At 41.7% G+C, this 27,518-nt stretch overlaps 1 protein-coding gene across 1 annotated transcript; it reads right to left on the reverse strand.

Moving 5' to 3' along the window:
* Positions 1-1,004: 1,004 nt before the first annotated feature.
* QSOX2 (quiescin sulfhydryl oxidase 2) lies at positions 1,005-26,479 on the reverse strand. The gene is made up of 12 exons (XM_064676687.1): positions 26,146-26,479; positions 21,522-21,622; positions 20,395-20,434; positions 19,139-19,247; positions 18,857-18,947; positions 17,289-17,434; positions 16,503-16,646; positions 14,274-14,403; positions 12,330-12,452; positions 11,060-11,210; positions 6,999-7,187; positions 1,005-4,780 (listed from the first exon to the last, which is right to left on the reverse strand). Exons 1-12 carry the CDS (start codon positions 26,477-26,479, stop codon positions 4,230-4,232), a joined length of 2,109 nt encoding a protein of 702 aa, XP_064532757.1. The 3' UTR covers positions 1,005-4,229.
* Between the last annotated feature and the right edge of the window lie 1,039 nt (positions 26,480-27,518).

Here is a 27,518-nt window from a genome sequence, read left to right on the forward strand (position 1 = left end):
GAACAGCTTCTGGGGAGGGCAGGTGATGACCCACAGGGTCTCTTTTAAGCTCAGTTTTAAAGTGGGTTTTTCTGAGCCCCTGAGGAAGCACTTTAAGAACACGCGGGGGTGGCGATGCCTGTTCCCCGCGCACGGGGGGGACGCGGCAGCTGCGGCCGGGCAGGAGGGAGGGGGGGGCTGCGTCCCACTCACCCCATCAGCGGCACACGCCGGCCCCGTGTCTCTCACACTGTGACACCATCACCCCGCAAAAGCCCCTCAGGTGATCTCTCCTGTGTCCTCCTCCTCAGCTTGTAGCAGCCACCAGACCCTGCCCGGGGGTTTCCTCACGGTGGTTCTGCCGACATTAATAAAAATCAAACCCAAACGTGTGTCTGCTCCTGGTTTTCTCTCTTCTCTGGTTCAGAAGATTCCTTAGCAACCCCTCAGAAGTCTGGGCTTAAAAATACTCCCCATTCCCTTCCGTCGGCTCTTCTGTGGCCAGACCCAGAGGCTGCACTCTCCTTCCCTCTTGATGAAATTGTGCCAGTTTTTGTAGGACTTGTCCCCAGAACAGCATCAGACCATGAATTTAGTGGTCCCAGGGCACCCTTTGGCACCTCTTCACCAGGAGGCAGCAGATGCCCCGAGTCTGGGTGGTGAGGACAGGTCTGGTCGTGCCCCGGCAGGGACAACGCCCAGGTTTGTCCTCAAGGATTCAGGGGATGACCCCAGTCCTCAGGGACCCCAGGGGAATATTGCTGGTTCCCAGGCAAGGTCAGGGGCCAGCCAGAAAACGACTTTCAGTGCCAAGCATTCCCTGACATTTCAGAAATTTATGGGATAACAGTGAAAGAAACGGAGTAAAGGTTCACCTGTCCTCAGAATTAAACACCTACACAAAATGATGGATGTGGTCTGACACAGACATGGACATGGGCAAGCCTGGGAATACAGCTTAGCTAAAAACAATTTGAAAATTAAAACCAGTTGGAAAATGCAGGTAAAGAGCCCAAATGCACCACTTTGCCCAAATGTTTGCAATTTATTTTAAACAAGCACATTAGTTTACAATTTAGTACAAAACAGTCATTTTTCCTTCCAAGAGAGGAATGAGACAGTAAAAAAACCAACCAAACCAAACCAGAACAGACTCGAAAATGTCAAGTTACTGAATTCAAATAAATAGAACATTTAAATTACTGCAATGGTATCATCACTATTTCCAACACCTCGTGTGCAAAGCACAGACTGAGACAACACACCCAGGACTTTTGTTCCCATCCAGTTCTGAGCAGGAACAGCAGGATGGACACACTGCTGGAAATCAAAAATTAGCAGTTCTCAGGAATAACTTTATTAGGTTTCTTTAGCACTTGCAGCTTTTCTCTCTCTCCTGGCACATTCTACTCCTTTTATTTTCTATGCAGATTTAATATTCCCTCTTTAAAAACATCCAGAGAGCAAAGAAAGCTCCATGAATTACAAAGGGCCAAGAAATCCCTCTTGGAACTGCCTGGCCCCAGCACAGGGAAGGGGCATTGCAGGAACCTCTGTGGCACAACACACCACACAAATAAACCCTCCAGGAGTGAGGAGATGGAGCTGGAGGCAATTTTTAAACCAGAACCACTTTCCTGGCAGCCTCACCCATCCCCCAGCACAGACTGTGCCGTTACAGAGACATAAAACGATGCCATTTGTCATTATAAAGATGGAAAATAAGAACAAGCAAACCAAGATTTACACAACTGAATTCAAAGCGAGGAAAACCTTCCCAGATGAGGTTGTTGAAGTGAAAGCCTTGGCTGGTTCACTGGCAAGAGCTGGAGCACCAACATGGACAAGAAACATCCTGATTTCATAGTTTTACACTCTCAAAAGGCAAAAAAAAGCCACTGGAAGTTTGAGTATTGGTTCCTTTTGTTGTGTTTGCAGCAGGGTCACAGCAATGTGGGAGTTAAAGGTGTGTAGCAAACCCACCAACTTATTCCAAACCCACATTTGCTGTTTTTTAAAGGCAAAATCATTCCTAAAAACCTCCAAAGCCTTTTGTTTCCACAAGCAGAATGAGCCAAAGCTAATGAAGTCAGGTCTCTGTATGTGGTAGAATTCTAACCAACAGCAGCAATGACTGGATTTCAGCTTTGGAATGTGCAGCAATTCCAACAGCAGGAATCCAACAGTCCCACAGAAGAAGGCCCAGTTTCCCAGATCCAACACTGTTGTGCTGGGTTAGGGGTCTTTGGGTGCTTGCCTTTGTTTTTAAAAGCTAAATGTCCTTGCTTTTGGGATGAGAACACCTGCCCAGATCAGGTCACTTAGAATTTGCCCGATTTTCCAAACTAAATGTGGAATCTCCAGGTTTTCCTCTTAACCAGCCTCTTCCTGGGATCTCTCATTGGATTCCAGCCCAAACCAACCTGCACTGCTGAGCCTGTCCCACCTTCCACCATCATTCCAGCTGCTTACAAGGTGTTTCAATACCCAAAGTGCTGGAATTGCAGGGAGTCAAAAGCAACAAGGGACAGGGAATCCTTGAAGCTCAGTTCTGTTACTCCAAGTGGAAGTTGCAGAAACACGTCAGAAATATTCAGTTTTGTGAACAAACAAGATTTGATCATGAAGAAAAATAACCCTGTGGAGCTTTTGTGCTTTTTAGATCATTCTTGTTGCCAGGTTTTAAACTTTCTACTCTGGGGCTTATGAGGGAAACCAGAGGAGGACACACTGATGGCATAAACACAGGGGCTTGGCCAGAGACTCCTCATTCCTTCTCATGTAACAGAGGAGCCAGCAAACATTCAATTAAATTAAAAGTTGCAAATGTAGAATTGAAAGGAAAAGCCTTTTTATATAACATAATTAATCTGGAGAACTCACTGCCACGAGAAAACATTGAGGCCAAAACCTATTAGGATTAACTAAAGATTAGGTAATGGATAACTAGAACATGCTCAATTACATTGGATGGGATTAGAAACTTCACTATCCAGGACCTGAATTATCCCCCCAGTCAGGATCACAGGAACTCCTGTTCCCAATGGTAATTTTAGAGCTGTTTTCAGGGTTTCTTCTAATTGCTGCCCACCAGGCCCCCAGACTGCCCAGGAAAGGAAAATGCCACATTCCCAACTGCTGCCACGTCCCAGAATGGAGCAGCTCTGCCCTGAACCATCAGAGAGCCCCTCCTGACTCCAGCAGGAGCATTCCAGCAGCAGGGAGGGAGGGAAGGGCTGTTCTGTGCCCTGCACAGACAATTCACACCCGGCAGGTGACACTCTGTGAGCTCAGAGCTGCAAATCCCAAGGGAAGCATTAATTGCTATGTTATAATGGAATTATCCAACAGAAGAAACTCAGTATTCCCAGATTTTTCAATCTGTTCTGCCATGTTAATACAAATCTCACTGTCCTTCTCTGAAAACCCTGTTTTCCTTTACTAGAGTTCATCAGGATTGGCTTCCACCTGGATAGCAAGATAATTACTCAGCTATTTTCCTGGCTCATAAATGAGGTGAGTTATCCAATGTTCCATTAGCACATCCAATAGTAGAGCAACTAAAGCACCAGTTCCAGGTCTGTCCTTGCTCACACCTAATCTCCAATGATGACCATTAGCAATCAGAATCAGGCTGCTAATTGAGACACAAACTGCCCCAAAACTCCCATCCAGGCAGTCACACACACATCCTTGGCTGGAATACACAAGAATGATGTGGACACAGAATGCTTTCTCCTTTAAATATGCCATGTAAATAATATTTCAGAAAGTCACAGAGGTTTAGAAATGGTTTAATCAGAATGAAACTCGTTTCCTGAAAAAAAAACCAAAAACCAAACCCCTCAGAATTCTTGCTCCTCCAAAGGAAGCAGCCAAAGTACCACTGGAACTGTTCAGCACTCGGGGAGGTGAAACCAGCTCTGGGTAAACTAAAAAAAAAAATAACACCTGACTTGAAGTACACAAAACAATATCCAATTTCCTCCCCCAGCAGGCACAGTGGATTGCATAATGCAATGTTTACTCTGAGAATGAGTAAAGGATGTCGGTGGTAAGTCATGGAAAAACCTGCCCTGACACATGCAACGCTCCCTCCAGAGCACAGCCACGTGTGCCTCGGCTTCCCACAGCCAGCTCCTCTCATCCAACACCTGGCAATGCCTCGGGACAAAGGAATACTGTGTATAAAATCCCTGATCAGAAAGGTTAAAGCTGTGTCTGGGAACAGCCACGGACACGGAGAACCCCTACACCGAGGGCCGGTAATACTTCACCTTCCACCTCTTGGATCTCATCCTGAAAAAAAAGTACATGATCATCAGAAACAAGGAGGAGGCGACATAGAGGATGACACAGAGACTCATGTCTATGTTGGAAAAGCCAATCCCTAGGAAGGACACAGCCTGCCTGACCTCTCTGAGGTTCACTGATGCCACAGAGTTTTTCCCGCTACCTTGGACAGCTCCAGGGTTCCCTCCGGGCTTCTCTAACCCCTTAAAGCCCGAATCTACTGAGTTTTCCTTATCCTGGAGCTTATTTTCTCTGTTTCCCCCTGGATTCTTCAGCAGGTTTTTGTCCTTCCCCTCCCTGGTGTCTCCCTGCTCGGGGTCACTGGAGTCAGTCTGGCTCTCGGTGTATTTGTAGAGGATATTGTCACTGTTGTAGTGGGATTTCAGGAACTGCAGGACTTGCTCTTCATTCCAGCTGTGCAGTCCTTTAATCTCCTCGTGACATGCAGGACAAATGTCTGGAGTTGGCCACTGAACTTTGGGAAATTTTGGATCTTCAGTCAAATCACCTGATTGGGAGGAGAAAAAAAACCGCAGTAAAAATAAATATCAGAATAAAAATCAAGGAATGAACGGGGAAAGCTGAACCACCAGACACCTCCCAGAGAGTATTTCCCACTCACAAAGAGTGGGGTTGTTCAAAAAACACCCCACAGCACAATGATGTTCGTATTAAACCAAGAACAATCACAAACAAATTTGGAAATTCACAAGTTTCCTCAGGGGTGCATCAATTCCAACCCGAAGCATTTCAAAATACAAACACAAAATGATAATTATTTGCCTTTTTTTTCCCAGGAAAAGCTGCAGGGTGGGAATCCCAGCCCCAGCTCCTACAATTGCTGCTTTCAGGAGGCAGGAGGACACAACCATCTGGGCCCTTCAGGGTTAACCTGAATTATGGTGCAAAACAAACTGCTCTTTTCACTCAGTGCTCCTTAATCCCTGTGTTCTGCCTGGGTTGCAGGAGCAGCTTCAAGGCCAAAGGCTCAGATATTTTCATGTTTCTGTGCTGTGAATCATTCCATCCTAAGCTTGCTTTTCCACAGCTTTTTGCATTACTGCTGGAGCAAACTGGTTTTAGCACTTGAAAAACCATTCTTATGTTTAAGATGTATTTTTCAGCTTGTAATTTTTTTTTTTTTAGCCTTTAAACCTGTAATTCTGTCTTGAATTAGATCCAGTTTGAACATTTCAGATGTTCACAGCAGAGCTGAAGGCTGGAGCTGCTGTCACATTTTGCTCTAAAAAATAACATTCCAAAACATGGATGGAGATAATTTTTGGAAAAAAAATTGCTAGAAAAAGCTAATTTATTTAGCTGATTGTTATTAGTACACTAACATTTAAAATGTTTTAAAAAAACAGACTCATTTTATTATTTTTTTTCCTTTTAAAGGCAGGAAGCTTCCCCATGATTTTGAGTAAAACAGGGATTCAAAGGATGCTTAAAAATATGTGTCTCCTTGATATGTACAAGCAAGAGAGCAAATTTGCCTTTTTATCTTAAAAGATCACTCAGTAATCAAATTGTTTCAATAGAGAAAGTAGAAACAAAATGAATTATGGTGAGATTACAAACAGAAAATTCCCTGTACTTTGTGTTCTGCTGCCAAAGAGGAAAATGCTGTAAATTCTGCCCATTCTAAAGCACCAGAGAATAATTCCACAGGGCAGAGCCATATCCAGGCAGCTCCTGACCCACCCCAGGGCTGTGCCAAGGTGTTTTCATTGCCCAAACACCATTTCTCACTGGAGGCCACACGTGTGACCACAAATACAGCTGCAGCTTTTAAGGGTGAAAATACATCACTGTCCCGGGGAGAAATTTTAGCAAACTTAAAAAGCATAATTTAACATTATTATTTATTCCAGGGGGTTTATACTTCTTACTAAAAGGGTATTTCAGCTGGCTGTTGCATCACCTAAATCAATATCCCTGTGAGTTTTCCAATACCTTAATGCTCTAAATAAGTGTATTGCTCCACCACTTAGCAAGTCCAAGCCAAGAGGAGTTGCCTGGTTCTGTGTTCACAGCCCAGCCAATTGTAACCAAAAATTAGGGGATGTTTTTTTATTTAATCCCTTATCATTTACTTCTCTTCTCCTCCTTGGAGAAAGGAGACAAACTGTTCGTGCTCACAACAGTATCTGATACTTGATAAATCTGGGGAATTCAGCAGGGCCATGATATGAACACAGTGTAGCATATTTAAATTGTAACTAATGCTACATTACCCAGATCCATAACAGCAGACAGGGATTTAGTGCAAAGAGAAACCAATTTTCTTTAGTGCTTTAGTTACTTGATACCTCCATAACAGAAGGGATTAAACACAACCAGTATTTTAACAGCACTTTTAGTCTAACTGAAAACACAACGATCTAGAGGGGGCACAGATTTCCCTCATATTTTATTTTATTCCATTGCTGATCTGCCAATAATTCAGGCTCTTTTCTCCTGAGAAAGTCCCTTGTTCAATTATATTTTACCAACCAGCATCACTCCACAACAAAGACAGGTTTTAACCTCTATTTAAAGTGTCACAGAAAGAAATGTGATTCATTTTTATCCACTTTTATTGTCCCTTTTTTGAGAAGGTTTTGATTTGGACTCCAGAAAGATCCTCTCATCGAGCAACAGGTGAAATTTCAGAAGAAACTACCTTTGAGAATGGTGTTCTGTGATTATATCCCACAAGGATCTCAGGTGTCTCCCTCCCATACCTGCCAGCCTGTTGTTCACCACGTTGTGCTTCTCCCAGAGCCACAGGACAGCCCTGTCCAAGGTTTTCACGGAATCCAGGGACTCTTTGGCCATTTCCTCAAAGTGCTGAGCACAAGCCTTGCACCCAAAGAAGTGCTGGATGTACCTCCTCATGACCTGCAGCACGACCTGGGGATTGTCCTCCAGACCTGCAACACAAGGGACAGGTTTATTGAGCCCCTTCTGGACCAACACAGGCACTTCAACACAAAAGTGAACTGGGGGAAAAGGGAGGGAAATATTCCACCACTCTTGTTCCAGGCAAATTCACACCTGACTCTAAAAATAGACACTTTTGTAATTTAAAGATATCCAGAGCACAAGTGTCACCATACAGGATCTGTGTAAAAATAAGTCACAAAGATCTTAGAGGGACTAAAACCTTCACAGAGTTCTTTGAAGAAAATATTATATATGTATTTTGTTGGAGGGAATTTGTCACTAAGTAGTTCATTTATAACATTGCCACTAGGCAGTTGAGGTGAGACATTTAGAACTAAAATTATTTGGCAATAAATAGAACTTAAAGTCCTCTCAAACAGTGCTTTCCACAACACACTGTTTGGAAAGCTTGTCTGGGGTATCAGACACAACCACAAGGGAATTATTTCCAACACACTGAGGTTCCCAAAATGCTGATTGAGCAGTAGTGCTATTAAAAATGCAAAGTGGGTGTTTATACCAATACAAGCCAACACATTTAGTATGTACAATTGTGCTCAAAGTTACCCTGAATAACACATTAAAAGAAGAGTTAAAAGTCAAGTGTTCTCTCCAGTGAAATTTCTCCTTTCAAAGAGTATCTGACAATTCAAGGGGGGGAAAAAACTTAGTTAAATGAGAGCCAGACATTAATTTTTACCAGAGCACATTGTGAAATTGTTAGAACATGCAAAGTTCACACTGTCTGTGTGTCACAATTCCTCTGGAAGCAGAGACTTTCTCCAATGTCTTGCCCAATAATTAAATGAATATTTATGGTATGCATAACATGACATTTATGCCCAGGCCCTGAAGTTATGGTGATCCTTCTACTGGAAAATCAGGAGTCAAACCCCCTCAGGTCAGTATTTCCCAAGGTGCCTGTGATGCCTGTTTGTTACTGAGGAATTAGAGCAGCAGAATCTCATTACACTTATTAATTCCACAGCTTTTTTGGCAGGCACTGAATGCACCCACAGAACAGCTGCTGAGCAACGTTTGCACTTCCAAGAGTGAATCAGGAATTCCTCCTAAAATAAACACAAACACATTATTATTCTATAACACTCACACTTTTACACTAACTAGTTAATAATTAATTCTGAAGTAAAATAAGGTCTCCCCAGATGGAGAACTTTGTGGCCCTTACTGTGTCAGCAGGTAGGTCTTACATCTCCAAGTGGCTTGAAAACCTGACATAATTTGTTGAACTCTTAATGGTTTCATCTCTGTCTCACAGAATTTCTGATTCATGCTTAATTGACCCAGTAAATTATGTCAAAATGCATTTAAAAATGTACCCTGTGTTACCATGAACACACACTTGTCAAATTAAACACATTTTATGGTGCAGATTGATCAAATTACAGCCTCCTGCTGCTGAACACTGGCATAATTTACTATTGCATTGTTTTTTGGAAGAAAAAAAATCCTCAACAAAACCTGCTCAAACTATCAGAGCACTCTTGTTATGTATATAAGAAATATATGTAGACTGTCATTACACCTTTATTTAGAGTAACACCACGATATTCTTAAACACAGTAGCAAAAAGAAGTCTTTAAAGCCAAAAAGAAATCCTAAACAGCAACCAACCTCTCCTCAGTCCCTTCAATATCTGTGATTGAACAGACATGTATAAATAAAAGCTATGAGATTAAAGCAGATTAAATTACTGTATTAAAAGGAAGGCTGGGAAATAATTTTGGAAAGTTGAACAGTTTTATTATTTATAATAAAATACGTGTTTAGAAAAAAAAACAACGACAAACACAACCAAAGTAACTACTTGCAAATAATCTCTTTGTGGAGGAACAGATTCATACAAAAATTTAATTATATCTGTTCTCCTGTGCAATGTTACACTCCTGAAAATTCATTTTGTGGGGAGATCTTTCAAATTCAGATTAAGAAAGAATCCAGATAGTTCATTATAAAATCCCCAAGCCTGTCTTATTCACACCAATAGATCCTGTTATCTAAAAACTCATTTCTTTATAATTAAGTGTGCTCAGGACTTGATTTCTGCAGTGATTTGACACATCCTTGGGTGTGAGCAGTTCTGATCCTTTGGATCCCTCGTGCTGCTCCCGCTGCAGGTTCCAAATTTCCCCCTTCCCCAGGAAAATATTTCAAGTCCAGCCCAATAAAGGCATTTTCTCACTAAATCCACAGCGAGTTCACCCAGAGGAAACGCTCAAGGAAAACACATCTGCTTTCAAAAGACAACAAACAATTGCAAAATGGCTCATTTGGTTTGTTTTTCTTTTATCAGCCCCCCAGATGAATCTTCTATTAACATCTGCCATGTATCATCGTGTAATCCTCCTTTTCTCTCTCCTCCCAAACTACTGCAATTCAGGGTAACCCTAATCTTTAAAGTGGACAAGAACCATAAAACCCTACCTGTGGTGGGAAGGATTAGGGAGTACATCATGCTTTTTAGTAGATGGGATTTAAACAAGCAATAAGGAGAGGAAAACCTCCCAAGACATAATCCCACAGTCTCAGACTGACCCAATTCTTTGGCTGTAAGAAGTGATCATCACATCTCTGCCCCGATTTCCAGCCAGGGTTAACTGTGCCAAAGAGTTCTCAGGTCCTACCACGTATTTTTAACTTCAGGTTTGACTCCAGCTCATGCTTGGAACACACAATTTAAGGTGCAATTTTGCGTGGTTAAACATTAAGAATTTTTTTTTAGATTTGATCAGAACATTTTTGGCAAGTGGGACAAAAGGGGAATTTAACTTCTGCAGGATCCTGAACGGTTAAAAATCATCCAGTGCAAACCCCTCCAACTCACAGCACTAGATGGGAAAAATTTAACCCACTGTCCCATGAAAAACAAACAAAACAAAGAGAACAACAAAAATAAACAACAGGATGATTTGCTATATAAAAAAAAATATCCCTGTTCTGCAGGAGAATTATTAAGATTTGAAAGATTTTTTCACTGGGATTGCAAATAATTCTGGACAAACACACATATCTGTAATCTGAAATAATGAAATACTTTTTTTAATATAAAATCAGCAACTGGAAAATTGCAAATTTCTGGGGTTTATGGTTTAGTAACAGTCCATCTTGAATTCTTGTATTCCTTTCTGATAGGGATTATCTAAAAAGGCTTTAAATGAGAAGTAAATAGAATTGTAACCAAATACAGTGCTGTCCTGGAGAGAATAAAAATATATGAAGGCCAATATTTTAGCATTAATAATTCTATTTTCATTGGGTGAGGAAAATAGATTATATATCCAGCATGTTTCTTAAATAGGAATCATCACCAGAATATTAACACTCTGCTTCACAAGATGCTGCAAGTCTAAAAACAAGCAATTTTACAGAGTGCTGGCAAAGTAGTAAATCACTGGGGAGATTAATGACAGGTACATTCAGCTGAAAAAAAAACAACCCAAAACAGTCATAACATTCAGTATTTAATAAATAACATTACAGAGGGATCAGCTAATGGTTGTACATGCTTTATAGCTACTAAATTCTATGGTTAAATCTCATTCTTCTCAAACTGAATTCCCAGTGCAACCTCAGGTGACCTGAATAATTTTCATCCCTTTTCAGGAAGCTCAAAATTTCCTTGTTTGAAATTTTTTATTTTTTTTTTTCCTGCTTTCTCACTCCCAGCTTTAGGGCCACAGACTTTATTTTCTAAGAGAGGAGAAAGGCTTTCCAAACCTTCCAGCTGCAGCAAAGCTCTGACCCCTGCTGGTGCAGACCTGCAGCCACTGCCCTCCACAAACTCAGTATTAACTGAGGATTTACACACTCCTCCCCCCCAAAAAAATGTGCTGTTTACCTGTATTTATCAAGGCTTTTGGTCTCAGTGCAGCTTGAACAGTGAGGGTGTGGAACAGCTTCCAAAGGGAGCAGCTGTAACCTCTCAGCTCTGGTCTGCTGCCCTGGCAGCCAACCCACTGAACCTTCTTAGTGAGAGAGATGCCAGAAATCTGGAAAAAAAAGAGGTGTATTTAGGATATATGCAGCTCTGGGACCTAAATGTGCTACTGAATGTAGGAGCACAGCTGATCCTACGTGGAATTGAGGGTAAAGAACAGTCAATTACTTTCTCTGCACTTGTTGTTAATGAGTTTATGCTTCAGGCAAATGAATTTTAAACCCAGAACAATCCTTAAGTCCAAAATACTCTGATGTAACTTTAGAAAACTCAACCCTCTTGCAGGATATACAAAATACTGATGTCAAACCCACTAAAATTAGTCTAACAGAACACATGAAGTAGCTTCACCTGTAAAGTTTCTTTTTCAAGAACAGCATGAACAAAACACTCACAAAAATATTGCTGTAAACTCTGACAGAGCCCCAGTTTCCCAGGGCACATTAAAAATTCCATATTACTCCACCTGTACCACAGGATTCCCAGTGGTACAACCTTAACAGGTTAAGATGTAGAATTTAATATTATTTCTTCTTAAACCCACTTCTTAGTCCTTACACCCCAAATCCAGTGCAAGGTTTTAGTTTCAGAGACTTCTCTCTCTGCTTCCCAAAACACACAGGTTTCCAAATTTCAGAGAGCAAATAGGAAGGGAGGATTCTTATTAATTTCTGGGCAAGGACAGCCCTGTCACAGGGCTTTGATTGCCAGAGTGGGATGGGATTCCAGCAAGGCCTTTGCATGCCAGGAAATTAAAGAGTATTTGGGGAATCTCTTCGGGAATAATTCCTGTTTCAGAGGGTGAATTTCCCATCGCTTCAACTCTGACCTCCAAGAGAACCCTGCTGATAACAGGCACAAAATATCCACTGGGAATCTTGGATCCCTGGAAGCTGACATTAGGGAACACATATTGCTTGCTCATTATAAACCCAGCCAGGATTGTGGAGTTCAATTCTCTCATTTCAATTTCTTCATGTGGATTTTTTTTGTTTGTTTTGTTCGTGTGTTTTGCTTTTTTTTCTGGTAATGATTTCACTTTATTTTCATTTTAACCTTCTTATAACTCCATTATGACTGAGGGACCATCAGTAAGTGATGTCTTAGATTTATATAGAATCTTATCCTTTACTAATGCTGCATTTTCTGCTGGAAACTGGGGCCAGCTTACCCGCATTTTGTTGTTGACCAGATCCAGAATAGCATCATAAGGGATTTTGTCTAATGGAAGGCTCACCAGCCACTCTTGCAAGGTCTCTAACAACTTTACCACAGGCTGTCGGCCAGGAAAAAGCTGAGAAGAACAAAAAAAACCAAGGAAAACAATATTTTAAAGCCCAAATCTCATCATCAGCAAGACACTTTTGTCGTCATCTAATTGTTTTCCTGCCTTTAAAGTGCTTCAGATCATAAGCAAATTAAATTCTTGTTCTGCTTTCAGCCACCTCACACTAAGTTGTGCTCACAAAATTAACAATTTTTATGTGCAAAATATTAAAATGGAAGGCACTGAATAACAAGCAGGAATTGCATGGAACAACTTGGGATGGATTATACAGAATTTCACATTGGGGTAATTCAGAATGAGGCTCAGAACAGAGGTAACACCTCAGAGAGGCTGAAATCCTTCTTGCTCTTAGAAGATAAATGAGAAAAAATAGTTCTTTTTGGTCAGATTTCTGTAAATTTAGAAGCTGGTTATCCAGGAGAGGGTTTTCCTTCTCATATGTGTAACAGTGATTTCCAAAGTGATTTGGAAACAGTGACTTCCTTAACTTGGAACTTAGAGAAGCCACAGTCTGGCAGATGAGTGTGAGGGACTGTAAGTCAGTGGTGAGGCCATGATTTTACACCAGAAATGGTATTTTGCTTTAATTAGGGTTGTGATCACTATAGAATTAAGTTGAGCATGCCCATCATCCTTTAGGGAGCAGGATTTCAGTAATGAAAATTCCCCAAGCAGGGAACCAGAGACCTCTGTGACTTCAGGATGATCCTCACTATAAACAGGAGAAGAGTATAAAAGGTTTCCTAGCAAAATCACCTGCAAATTATGGATGGGAGATACAAGGAAAATGTTACATCACAAAAAAAAAAAGGCAAATAAAGGCCAGCAGCCCACCCTGCAAGGGCAGGTGGAGCTGAGCAGGGACCCAAAAGAGAGCATTCCCAATTTCTGCACTAATAACCAGGGAAGCAAATGACATCAGCTGGCCAGGAGCCATCAGGAAGAGCAGAGGATGTTTTAGGGATAATATGATGGAAAGATTAGCACCACACTTTCTTAAAGAAATGAGGCCAGTGAGAGATTTCTGACCTCTGATGGCTGCAGGGGAGGGGGAAGGGGGGTAAGAAACTGTCTGTCTGATTTTCAGATAAATCCAGATATCTGGAAAGAGTTCATATAGGCCTTATTACTCCCTTAATAGTTATTGATTCACTGTTTTAAAATAAAACATAGTGGTAGCTACACTGTGAGTAAATATACAGGGACATTGGTCACTTCAGTAAACTGGCATTAAAAAGTAAAATTAATTTTTTTCAATTCATATCACATTATATTACAAATGTAACACATAAGCATTTTTATTTTTTAAGTACTCATTAATATTCAACACCTCTGTTATTTTGAAATACTCAATCAGTTAAATTCAGTACCTCTATTACATTCCAAATTTAGACAGAAGCTGCTAAGATCTCTAAACAGAACACCATTTGCCAAGTGTGCATTAATGAAATCCAAAAGTCAAGAATGAAAAACAAAGGTTGTTTTAATCCCACTGAGTTACAATAGCTACTTATCCTGAAAATCTGATAAATGGACTATATTTATTTACAGTGGCTGTTCAACATGCTGCAGACTACTTAAGCTTTATTTAATTTTGAGCCCTCTAAGACTAAATTAAAATGCATTTTAACCCTGGAAGTAAGTCAGAACAGCATCAAATACTTCAAAAACAGCACATACATAAACCCCCAAAACTCTTTTTTAAGCTGCTGAGGACGCACATATTTAAACGCTGCGAAAGACATTTTGAGAGACCTTTGCCCCATAATAAATTTGATGGTGGAGCCACTTCATTCTTACAGATAATCACAGACTGGAAGTGTGTACCTTGGCAGAGATGGTGACAAAATCCTTGAAGGTCTTGAGCTCAGCTCCCTCAAGTGTCTTGTGCGTGGCGAGTTCCACCCTGAGCAGGAAATGCAATCCCGACTCAAGGTCAGCCATGTACAGCTTGCTCCTGGAAAACACACAAATCATGGGATAACCTGGCAGCTTTCTTTGCCTTTTTTTTTGTCACCAGCCATGAAGATAAAATTGATAGAGAGAGGTGTCATCAAAGCCTCAGCCCCCCAGGGACTGCAGTTACCCCGCCCCGGGTGCTCAGGTTGGTGTCACTGGACTCTTTCATTCCCTTCAGGGTTTGGACAAATGAAGCACAACCATATTTAAGAAAGTTTTTTTTTAATATTTGACTAAACTTTTCTGCCTCCCAGCCAGCTTTACCTTGCCATGAAATTATAGCCCTGGCACTGTCAGCAAGGAAATGGGGATGGAAGGAAATTACAGCTTCTCTGCTGGGTTGGCCACAAACAGAAAAATGACATGTTATGGACAAAGGGAGAATTCTGTTCAACAACAGTGGATTAAACACAGAGCAGGGGCACAAACAGGGCTGAAAATGTCAGTGTTGGAAAGGACTGAGTTTAGAAATCCTCTCCTAAATGCAGCAGTTTTACTGCAGGTCCTTTATGTAAAAGTTAAATCACATCGGCTCTTGAGGCAGAATCAGGCACCTTGTGACAGGTGAAAGTAAACCACGTAAAACAAATCAAACATCTTAAAAGTTCCCTCTCACAACCAAATATCTTCATAACAAAAACCACTTCACAAAGTACAAATGCATCAAGCACACCCCCCCAGCTTTCAGTGCTCCCAGAGCACAAACTTCAGACAGTGTGAGAGAACAATGGCACCGAACAAACAGAATTTCACATAGTTAATAGTTAAGGTTTCTTTTAAGAGCTCAGCACCACTATTGCTTCCAAAAACACACAGAATTAAAAAACAATCATTCAAGAAATTGGCTGGCCCCACCTCCTAAATTACATACAGGAAAGAACATATTAAAATACAGAATATTCTACATTTGAGCTATATCCTAACAGCTCAAACTACAGACTTATTCTGAATCTATCTCCTTAATTAATAATGTGCTCACTTAAATTTTAAAAACCAGCAAAATTCTGCATCAAGTTTCTTAAATAAAGAGTTATCCACAGGAATGCAGGAGGTTCTCCCAAAGGATCCTATTTAGAAGGTACTTGGACTGGAGATTCATGTCAACGAGATTTTGCCTTGCTGGAAAGCAGCTCAATTTAACTAAGTTGTTTTGCTAAGAGAATGTTTCATATAAAGTACTTTATAATAGTCACTGAAAGAAGATGACACTAATAGTGTCTATGAAAGGAAAATAAGTACTAAATTAAAGCACTCAGTCCTACATCTTTCCATCTAAAGATGCTGAGGGATTATCTCTCTGCAAAGGCTTTACATCCTTCTCTCACACAAAGAGAGAAAGAGGGTGAAGATAAACCTTTGGGATTTGGGATGATAAACATCTTTTCCAGTGACTTTAGTATTTTCTATTATACTTGCATTTGGCAGCACTTTTTAGTGGGCACTGCTTCACTGCTGCACACACAGGGAACTCTCCTTTTCTACAGAAATTATACAGCTTTTTACTTCACTATCCAGTTTTTCAGGGACACCGATTACTTCCTGAAGTTTTCCAACAGTTCCAATCAGTGATTTATATATTTCAGGCAATGGTATGTAAGTTCTTCACATTTTGAAGTCAATTGAGTATTTAACCATACTTTTGGATAAAAACATTCCTTCCACAGCAGTGCAGATGCTCCTAAAACCAAAACACTGGCAGCCCTCAGTAATTTCACCTGTGAATTGTTTGAAAAGCTGCTCCCAGTTTGTAACCTTGGTGTTGGAATTAAACCAATTCCCAAGTGTTACCTGGATACACCTGAAGGGATGAAGCTGAAGCAGCAGCTGAAAGCTTTGCTCTGAGTTTTGATGCTCCAATTCCTCCAGTTTTAAGCATGAACACCTTTAATTTTACACAGCAGAAGGATACAGAGCACTCAGCAGTGATCAACCTGTTCAATTCAAGGTGCATCCTCTGGGATGCAATGAAGTCAAATTTGGAACTGCACTAGGATTTTATTATAAATTACAGCACAGCTTCCCCCAGGGCAAAAAAAAACCCTGTAAAATAAATTTTAATAACCAAGTATTGATCTGAAAATCAAGGGTATCACTTACTTATCAAACTCTTTCCACACCTTGATTTCTGTGCCCTCCTCTTTGTCTTCTTGAGCTGGCAGCTGGAGTGGCAAAAGGAGCTTTTTTCTTACACCTGGCAGTGACTTTAAATATGAAGAAAAGAAAGACCGTAGAGGCTTCAAACTGCACATAAATGGACAACAAAGAGAGATTACTTTTAATCTCAGCCTAAGTGAATGTCCAAAGCAAATTAGTATATTTATAAAACAAGATATTCACTTTGGTTCATGTTTTCCAGTCCTGGTGTAGCATGGTATGTTTCCATACAAAGTGAAGTGAAATAATGCTCAATTTGGCAATAACAATTTGGACTAGTGGTGTGAAATTCCATTCAAAATAAGAAAATCCATTCAAAATATGAACAAATAACGTTCATCAAAACATTCATTCACTTTACACAAAAAATGTTCACGTGGAACAAGTATTTTGACTTAGAATCAAGTTTTTTTTTAAGAACTTTGACGCTTCATTTATTTTTTCCACTTTTATTCCTAAGTTTTTTTCTTTTCAGATGCATCACAGTAATAAATTAAAGCTAGAAATAGGCAACAGTGGTAAGTAAAAGTAGTATTAGGTCTCTTCTTGATAATAACACACAACTGCACAACAGTACAGTGCATTGATGACATGTCAGGACACCATGTCACTATTACAGGCAAAAGGATAATACAGAATAATTTGCTTTGTGTGAAAGGAATCCATAGAAGCTTTTTGTGTGTAACTTAAATGAACCTCCTCATCCTGCTCTGACTGACAATTACTCACTTGTTAATTAAGCCATGGGACCCATTTGGGTGGATCAGGTAGCAGGAGGGCACTGAGGGAACACCCAGTTTCTCCAGGAAAGCCTTGTCAGAATTCAAGGCCCTTCTCACCACGAGGTTTTCATACTGGCTCAAGTCTAAGATAACCTGGGTAACAAAAAGATGACATGAATCACACATTGTTCAAGGAATGGGCAATTCTGTAGGACAAAACACAAAAATGGGTGAAGTGCACCATCCTTTAAGGGCATCCTTAAGCTGTTTGCCAAGGAAGTGCAGCTATGACTGTTCTGTGTACAGGAACAAGATTTACTCTTCTCTGGAAATTATTACTCTTATCTTTCTTTTTTTATTATTTTTCTTGGTCTGTCCTGGTCTTTGCCTCCTTCCTTCCATCACAGTGATGACATGTGGCCTTCCCTTCTTCAGGAGCTGGGACTCCTGTTGGGTTTGCCCATATTGTCCCATATTGCAAACATGAAAAAAATGTTATTTCCTATTTCACTAAACTATTCTATAAAGCTAAAATGCTACATGACATTAGCAAACATCTTTCCCTCTGAAGGCAAACTCCACTTTGTGTTAATCAGATGACTCTCACTGTTCCTCTGTAGCAGCAGGTAAAAAAAAAAAATCAAAGCAAGTGCAATAAAAAGCTGAAGAACTTTATAATCTTCCCATTTCCTTTCTTCAGTAATGCTCACTTGTATCAACACAGCAGCTTCCAAAAACAAATGCCTGGAAGCAGAGCAGCCTGCTTCCCAAAGTGATCCTCCCTTTTGGCAGCACATTCTCCTCCCCTTGTGCAACTGGGCCACCTCAGCATCAGATCTAATTAGAAACATTTTGCAGACACTGGATGTTTCTACACAGATTATGCCCAGATAATTATGCAATTTATTTTCTTCACTTATCCTAGATCTTGGCAGGAAGAGAAAAGTAGCAGTTGTCTAAGCTAACAGCAGGCTCATTAGGTGGGGAAAAGATGCCAAATCAAATATTTTATTGATGGAATGGGGGGAAGCAGAAACCAAAGACTTCCACTTCCTCCACGTCTCGGAGATGTGAAAATAATTTTATGCTATCATCTTAATTTAGAACAGAATTTCCCAGAATTTACACGTGAAGAAAGGGAACCTGAGATTTTAGATTATTATCAACAGTTGAAATCATAAAAGTTGCCCAGAAGAATAAATATCACAACTTGTTCTCTAGCAGTAACAAAACAATAACATAATCTGACAATATTTTTCCTGTGATCTTTCAAATCTGGAAAGAAAAAAAGAACTGTGCTAACAGTGAAGTTGATAAATTAATCTTCCACTGACACATGAATGGGAGAAGTCAACGTGACATCACAATCTTTTGTAAGCAAGTCCCTCTGTGTGAGAAGCACTGCCCTAGAAAATCCCTTGGCTTTGTGATCCCTCAAACAGGCATGACCTGCCCTTTATGACCTTTGAATTCAGTCCTAGAATCAGTTTGTTGCTTGGCTAAATAACCTAAAATTCAGCTGTGTTATGACAACATTCCTTCCCAGACATCCTGGCAGTCAGAGGGCACAGTTACCTCTCGGCCCAGGTAGGAGCTGTTGCTTTCAAACACGATGGCAGTGTAATGGTGGCTGTTCTTGTCAAAAAGGGAAGTAATATCACTGGACCTTTTAACAAAAGAAAAGAAAAGAAATTCAGAATGCAACACACCCACTGATATTTATGGAATTTCCTTTTACAATCTCACAGTAGAATTGATAGCAAGAAAAAAATTTGCTTCGTCTTTAATAGGACCTTTTATATTTTATTTAATTAACTCAGTGAACATAACCAGCTCCATTTGAAACAAGGAACTCACCAAACTGGGTCCAGGGGTGGGCAAGCAGGTGGTCTGACCTCCTGGGAATGGTTCTGGAGGAAGTCAATCATCTTCTGACGGACTGTTTGCGGCTCTCGATCTGCTCCTGCTGAGGTGACAGAAAATACAACCCCTTCAGAAACTGGGGGAGAATGACTCACAAGGAGGTTTTCTGGGAATGTGAGTGCCTGTGCAGGCAGGTTTTCTCATGCTTTGCTGTGTCAGGTTTTTGTGTTAAATTTAGACTTACAACCCAGAATACTATTTGGCTGAAGAACTAAGGATTTAGTTGCAGGATTTCATTTTAATGTTAATATAAGATCATATTTAAAAGCTGTCATCCCACCCCAAAATTAATAAAACTTCAAGGCTTTTCCAAATCTACCCATTTGCCTGCCTGGCTGATTTTCTCTTCAAACAATGCTTGATTCTAAATTTGTGCTTATTTTCACAATAGTTGGTGTGGGTACCTCCAGGAGCTTTTTTTGCAATAAGGGTATCAATCATGAATTAAAAACTGCCAAGGTGTATCAATCCTACCAAATGGGCCAGGTGACAATGTGAGGAAATGACTGGAGTGTGAGAATATTTGATTTGCTTGAAGAGAAACCAATTAAAAAGCAGGAAGTGTCACAAATGCCAGAAAGCCCCAGGTCCAAGCGTGGCTCTCTTGGCCAGGAGGGGTTAATGGTGCAGGTGGTCTCTCCTCTGACCTCTGGCCTTTGAAATGTTAATCCATTGAAAGACACAACCTCACTTTTGTCCCAGACAAACCACCTCAAGCTGTGATCCTGTCACACACACAGGGGATAAGCCTGGTTTCAGTTGGGCAACATCTGAATAGGGGCTCTCCCAGGGCAATTCAGGATGCCTGGAAAAGTGGATCAAAAGGCACCAGAGTCAGGACTGAGCAAATTGGATCTCCTGCTGATGAGGTGTGTGGTGGGGAAAAAAAAAAAAAAAGGGAATTTAAAAAAAATTATCAAGCCATTTGGGAAAATTAAGAACTTTATTTAAAATTAAAATGAGGAATGTGAGCCCTAAGTTCTTGAACAAATGTTTTGCCTGTCTAAAATTCTACCTAATGCTCCATTTTCATACAATACTTTGAATGTCCTGTCTTAAAAAGCTATTTAGTGTCCATCCCATCTCTGTCCAAACTAATTGACAGGCAGAGGGATTTTGCTTGTTGTGTGACACATCCCTGGCCCACAGGAAAAACTGCCCTGGGATTCCTTACAGTTGGATATTCTTACCTTCTCCAGTAGTAAACTGTTTTGTAAATGCTTTGAAGTACTGCAGGGGAGAAAAGAAAAGTCACTGTATCAGACAAAACCAAAAATGGCTTTCAAGAATTTTTACTTTTACAGCTCTAACTACAAAACATTTTTATCTTTGAGTTTTCTCTCTAAATCTGCGAGTTCCAAAGACCTGTTTCTCACCTTCCTTAGGGTATCTCATATGAACCATTCAGAACTCTGACAACAATAAAGCCAACTTTTAGAGGAAAAATACTGCAAACATTAACCCAAATGAACTGATTCCCAAATCTGTGTTACCAGCTCTGTATATGCTTGGAACACAATTCACATTTTCCCAACTCCCTCCAGTGGTTAAACAGGAGATCTAAGGGAGCTTGGCCATCTTCTGCTACGAAAAGTAAAATGGAAAAATAAAGACTGTGTTCCAATTTACACCTAAAATTTTAAAGATTAAAAAAAAATACTGTTTTTTCTCTCAGGGCAAAAGATCCTACAGTGGCTCCTGTTCCCCCTCATCACAAATACTGGTTTATTCAAGCCTCTCCACCCACCACATTCTGCTCAGACTTACAGTTAAAAATGTGATTATACAGATTGACAGAGATAAAGAAGGTAAAAATTGCATTTAGATATAGAAATGAACAATGGCAGATACTTCTGGTTAACACAGATCCTTTTAAAAGCCAGTTTAAGCAAATTATGAAATTAATTAGAAAAATAGTGAATGATCAATCAAGGGGAAATTTTTAATTGGTCACAAAATCAGCTGTTTTCATGAGGCAATTCCCATGTGTTTCCTTTACTTTCACACATTTGAATTTGAAAAATATTTGTACAAATTGTTGTTACCTAATGAATCTACTAAAACTGTCATATAAATGTAACAACACAGTACTTTGCATGAGAATTTTCCAGATTCAGAATTTCTGCTCTGAACAGCTGCATCAGCTCTTGCATTCAGCAAAAAAACCCTCAAATTAATCTTTTATCAAGTTTGCAGTTTTCTCAGAAAATGCAAAGTAGAAGTCCAGTTAAAGAACAACGAGTTATACATAATTTTATGGTTCTACTTACTACAAAACATGCATTATTTACCTAAGGCAGGACGTTCTGCCACTTACCTTAATGGTTGGGTAAAAGTGAATACCATATTCCTTGCAGGTCTCATAGTTCTCCTCTTCCCCACAGTCCAGCACACCGAGTCTAATTGCAGATTCCCAGTCTGAAAACAAAGACACCTTTCAATTTTCAGCAGAAGTGATCAGGGATCCCAGCTGATGGATTACCCTGCTTCCCATGGAAAGCAGGAGCAGGACTCTGACAGGTTCCAGTGGCAGAAAAATCCAGCCCTCGGTCGATTCTCATTTGCTGCTCATTTCTACCCCCGAGTGTAACACGAGCTACTGATTTTCAAAATAACTAAAACCTCCCTGTTTTTCTTGGCTGCATCAGGATTTTAAATGCACCTAAACAAGAGGAATCCCAACAGAGAGTGCAGCAGTTCCAGGGCTGAAGGCATTTTACTGAATCCAGGAAGATGAAATTGGGGTCATCCCATCAGGACCCCGGCTTGAATTCCCCAGCTTTTCCCATTAGCTATGCTCATAAAACAAGGCATGCAGAACATAGACCTGAATAAAATTAATCCAGCAGTTACTCATCCCCATGGCTGTCAATTACAAAGCCATAAATTCGATGTATCTTGTATTACAGGTTTTTTAACAAGCTGTTTTTCCTCCAAGTTACAGTTTTCTGAGAGGCCTCAGGATTACACACAACCCCCAGCTCACGCAGTGTCTGCTGGAAGTTGTCTTTATCCATCAGCACTGCTCAGAAATACATTAGATATACCTCAAAAAATAACTGCATTTTAACCAGAGTGCTAAATAGTTGAGTTTGAGCATCACTGTGAGTTTTCTTTATACCTGTTTCATAGCAGTAACCACAAGAGTTCAAGTATTTCTACAAATATGCTTATGTAACTTCAATAAAAGCTTTCAACTGACTTACAGCTTTTTCCTTCTCTTTTTGCTGGGAACTTATCTTTTTGAGCCAGGCTGTGCTGCAGCAATCACTTTAAGGAAGAAGCACTCCAAGGGAATCCTTAGACAGCTCCTTTTTAAAGCAAAGTTAAATCAAACCAGCCGTGGGCAGAATTTCAAGGTCCCCCACAATTCCCAAGTATCAATAAAATTTAAAAAGCACTAAAATTAAACTTGCTTTTACAGCAAAGAGCATGAAAGCTTCATCAAGTTCAAGAGCTGATGGAGAGCTGCTTTGCCAAACTGCTTTTGAGACTTAGCTTGACCTTTATTTGTCTTTGGAGGAGATGGGGCAGCTGAGGGAGAGTTTTGTGCTGAACGTGCCAAGAGCTGAGCGGGCACCAGGAGACCCCACAAACATGCTGGAGCAGATGGGCACGTATTCACAGCAGCACAAAGGACACAACAGTCCATTTCATCAAATAAAATGCAAAATACAAAAGGAAAGTTTGGCTTCTGGGTATCTCTCCCATTCAACTTCCAGCACCCCCTCCTCCTTTTTCCACCTGTCTGGATCCTCCTCCGCACCATGAATGGGAGCTCTGTGATCCCAATGCAAATAAACCCCACACAACAAAGCACCCCCAGCCCAGCTAAACCCCCGGGTTAAAGAGCACCAGCTGGGGAGTGTGTTGCTCAGCATTCCTGCTGCTGGAAAAGCAGCTTTTCCTTTCTCAGGGATGCCAGCGTTGCTGGAAGCACAGCCCACACCGCGGAGCTCCCGGTGCCACTGCAGCCCCGACCGGCTCCTTTAAAATGCTGATTAATTTTAAATTAGCATTAGTAGTTTTGAAACAGAGACTCACAAACCATGTGAAACAGGCAGATGAGTGACATATTAACCAGCAAAACTTCTGTTCACGCTAAACAAGTTCCAGTGAATGAACAGGCCTGTCTTGGACAAACTGGAATCCACAGGTTGGTCGAACCTCCCACTTGAGAAATGCTACACAACTCCAACCAGTGAACTACAAGGAATGTGCTTCCTTTTCATAAGCTTCCTCTCCAGCTGGGTGTTTTCCATCAGGAAGTTTCAGGTCACACATCTCATCCCAAGGCACCTCTTCCCCGTGTGCTACTTGAAAGCTGCCAATTTTAACACCTCCTGAATGATGAGAAGGGTTTCTGCAGTTCCCCACAAAGGTGTTCAAAGAACAATCTAGGGAAGGAAATTGTTACTGCTGTATTTGAAACAACAACTGCTAGGTTTGGAAGAGTTCTTCCAAATCCTGAGGAGTGGATTGCTTCTGTGTATAACTGAAGGGTTGTCATATATGGGATTTCTAAGGGGTTTTGTACTTTCTAGACAGAAAATCACCACACAATTCCAGCCCACAGGCATTTTGCTGGATAGATTCAATCATCTTTTAAGACAGAAAAAAGGCAGTTAACTCCAATGGCCACTTTGGCCACTCCTACTATAAGATGAACTGTGATTCTGAGTGTAAAGCCTGTTGTGAAAGGAGAGGGAGTATCAAAATCAAAACATAAATTACACAAAAGCAAGCACTGATCCTATTTTTCAGGAAGATTATGTTCTTCTATGAAATCTGCAATGGTTGTATTGCCAAGATTTAACAAATGAGAAACAAAATAAAAATTAAGTCTATTAGCACAGGCCTTTTATGGACAAAGTAGTAGCACCAATTTAACTGGATTTTGTTTGGACACCAAATCAGCAAACACATCCACAGTGATCCTAATGTAAACAAACCTGCATCCTCAAGGAAAGCTTTAATATCCTAGCAGAGGAGTAAATATTTTTGAAAAACAAATGTTGAGACAGCCTAAGTGGGCAAAACGTTCTGGGGTTTGGTTTTTTTGATGAAGCTCCCAATGAAAAGTGTGTCTGTTCTCAGCCTCCTCCTAAAATCCATTCATTCCAACTTGAAAATTGAAACATTTTCCTGACAAATAACACCAGAAGCCAATTGCATTCGCTGGTAGTGCCAATGTCCACAAATATCAGAATCCACTTTCTAAATGAAAGTCTTCATAAAAATTCAAAGGACTAGAGAGGAGAGAGGCCTTTTAAGTCGTTCCAGTAATACAAGTGCATAACAGAATTTGCAGTTATCATGACTGTAGGTGAGAAAGAAAATATGTATTTGAAGAAGTCATTACAAATTACAAAGGTATCACACTGCTGTATTAATATATAAACATGTTTATGTATGTAAACCTGTTTTATTTTAACAAAAGCTCAGATCAGTTCAGGCTCTCCATGACCTTCACTGCAGTGCTCAAACACTTCCTTATTTCTTCAAAGAAGAAGAAAATCTAATATATTTTGGCCAGAAGCAAATCAAAGCAGTAGTGAAAATGTTACATAAATTTATGCAGATTAAACAGAAAAAAGCCACTGGTTTTATAAACAATCCCCCCATATAAGTAAGGAGAGTTTGGACTGCTCTGAAACCATGACTGCTCTCTGCTTCTCTGGTTTTGAGCCTCTGCTCATCAGACAGAATTCCTCAGTGTGTGGTGAGTTCCTCAGGACCTATTTTTGGGTGGGCCTTCATTTCCACAGATCTAAACCCATGTACATCTAACACTGCACCTACATCTCCTGTTAGTTGTTAACACTTTTCAGGGTGTCAGAGAAGAGCCAGAGCTCTTCACTCCCTCTCAAACTGAAACCATGAGTGTATTAGAACTGCTGTTCCATCCTGGAAAGATCTCCTGGGTGAAATGCTAAATTAAGAACAGTTTAAAAGCCTTTTATACCACTATGTTAAGAATAACATTTCATACAAATCTGATCTCTGGTTTCCTCCCCAACAAAGGTATCGAATGTAACCAATACCTGGGGGGGCTGTTTGTTTCCTTACATGTAAAACCAGAGTAAAACACTTCAGCACCTGCCAAAAAACCTGAGCAGGCTGACACAGCAAGGCAGGTCTCTCAGCATAAGCTGTGGAGGCCACCACTTCTTTTTAATTCACTATGTGATAAATCTGAAAACCTGGTTCTCACTTTGCTTGATTTTTTTATCATTTCCTGGTGGTCCTTTTTTCCTTCTAGGCCACCCACGCTATGTTGAGTTTGCAAGATATAGATCAAATACATTCATGGTCTTTCCAGTACCACAATACTTTTTATTTAGCTTCCAAAGTAGGCTGTTCTCTTTACGAAACATTGAGAAGATAAACATTTTGCCTCCAAGAGTTCAGTCTAAACAAACCTCCCATGGGCACACATGGACGCTCATGTGTAAACCCCGCAGCTGGATCACTCTGTGTGAGGTGATGTTTTATCCCTGGATTCCTACGAAACCTTTAATTTGGGGATGTGCTACCACCACCCAAGCCTTGCTCTGTGCCATGTGCCATTCTGGCAGTGTGGGACCACCGGGAAAGTGGGATGAGGGATGATGCTCACACACCAAGGTACCACCAGGGAAGCAGGATGAGGGGTGATGCTCTCACACCGAGGTACCACCAGAGGAGAGGATGAGGGGTGATGCTCACTCTCAGAACACCACCGTGGCACTGGCAGGAGGGGTGATTCTCACACACCGAGGCACCACGGCTCACACACCACCCGGCCCGGCCCGCACAGCCCAGGGGTGACACAGCGCCCGAGGCCCCGCGGCCCCCCAGCCCAGCGCCCCTCGGGCACCGCCGCGGCCCTGCACCGGCACCGGGCACCGGGAGGCCGCGGTCAGGGCAGCCGGGCGGCCGCGACCCGGTCCCAGCCTCACCTTTGACGTCCCCCGCCAGCGCCCGCCAGGTGGGAGCGAAGGCGATGCAGTGGCCGCAGGACGAGCTGTAGAACTGCACCACCCAGGCGGTCGAGGAGTTGAGCAGCGCCGGCCGCACCGAGCCGGCCGTCAGCACGGTCAGAGGGTCGTGGCCGGGCCGGTAGAGCCGCGCGGCCGCGGCCGCCGCCAGGAGCACCGGGAGCAGCAGCGGGAGCGGCACCGGGAGCGGCACCGGGAGCAGGAGCAGCGCCCGCCGCCCCCCGCCCGCCGCCGCCATGTTGGGACGCGCGGAGAGGGGCGGGGCGGGGCCGCGCCATAGCAACGCGCCGGCCATGGCGGCCCGGCCTGGGGGGTGTGGGGTGCTCTGAGGGGAGAGGGGCCGTCCCGTGTCCCCGAGGGGGTGTGCTGTGTGCAGTGAGGGGAGAGAGGAGTGTCGTGTGTGCCCTGAGGGGAGCGAGGGCTGTCCTGTGTCCCTGTGAGGAAAACGAGCACTGTCTTGATTCCCTGTGAGGGGAACGAAGTGTCCCGTGTCCTGAGGGGAACGAGGACTCTCCTACGTCCTTGAGAGAAGCAAGAAGTGTCACCTGTCACCTGAGAGTCTCGTGTCCCCTGAGGGCAGCGAGGACTATCCTGTGTCCCTGAGAGGGGAGCTACTACTGTCCTGTATCCCCTGAGGGGAGCGGAGACTGCCCCGTGTCCCCCAGAGCCCTTCAAAATGTGGACTATGTAAAAATTTTCATAAGCAATGATGTTCTATGATGTTTGACCTTTCAAGCCTAATCAACAAGAAGGGAGGTTTACTCTGTGAAACAGCAGCTGATAAGCAAGCTCTGGGTGATGTCCGAGTGCCAGAAAAAACAAATTACTTGTTGGTAGAGTTGTTAAGGTCTAGGGCTGGACACACTTCAATGGTCTCAGCCTAGGGCGAGATTAAAGCTTGGGAAGAAGAATGTGCCACTGATAGGGGTACAAAGAACACACAATTTACAGGCCACGAGGACATTCCGCAGAACTCCACGACCCACCGTGGTCCCTTCCTACCTGACCCGTCCTGTGATACTTTGAGATCGCTCGGTGGCCAAATTTATGTGACAATTGATATGGAAACAGAAGTTTCAACTTCACAGAGCTTCTCACTGAGAAGAGCTGAACACCTCGTGGCCTCTGGGTCGAGAGCTGTTTCATCCCAAAGTACCTCTCTCAGCAGGGAAGAGCTGTTTCTCCTCAGACTGAATCTCTGATAAAAGGCTTGGGCAGGTTGATAAAAACTCTCTACTTTCCATAAATTCAGGTTGGATTTGCACGAGTAATGGATTTTAGCACCTTTTACAGCTCTGGCCACAGTACGGACATCTCCTTTCATTTCTAAATAC

The sequence above is a fragment of the Pseudopipra pipra genome, chromosome 20, assembly GCF_036250125.1.
Source record: "Pseudopipra pipra isolate bDixPip1 chromosome 20, bDixPip1.hap1, whole genome shotgun sequence".
NCBI lineage: Eukaryota > Metazoa > Chordata > Aves > Passeriformes > Pipridae > Pseudopipra > Pseudopipra pipra.

Excerpts from the sequence above, each read along its gene's own strand:
- QSOX2 (XM_064676687.1), bottom strand. The coding sequence starts at position 26,479 with ATGGCCGGCGCGTTGCTATGGCGCGGCCCCGCCCCGCCCCTCTCCGCG. Across the intron at positions 16,647-17,288 it reads TCCCATGGCTTAATTAACAA|TTTGAAGCCTCTACGGTCTT; the intron begins GTGAGTAATTGT and ends ATTTATGTGCAG. Across the intron at positions 12,453-14,273 it reads TTGTCACCATCTCTGCCAAG|CTTTTTCCTGGCCGACAGCC; the intron begins GTACACACTTCC and ends TGTTCTTCTCAG.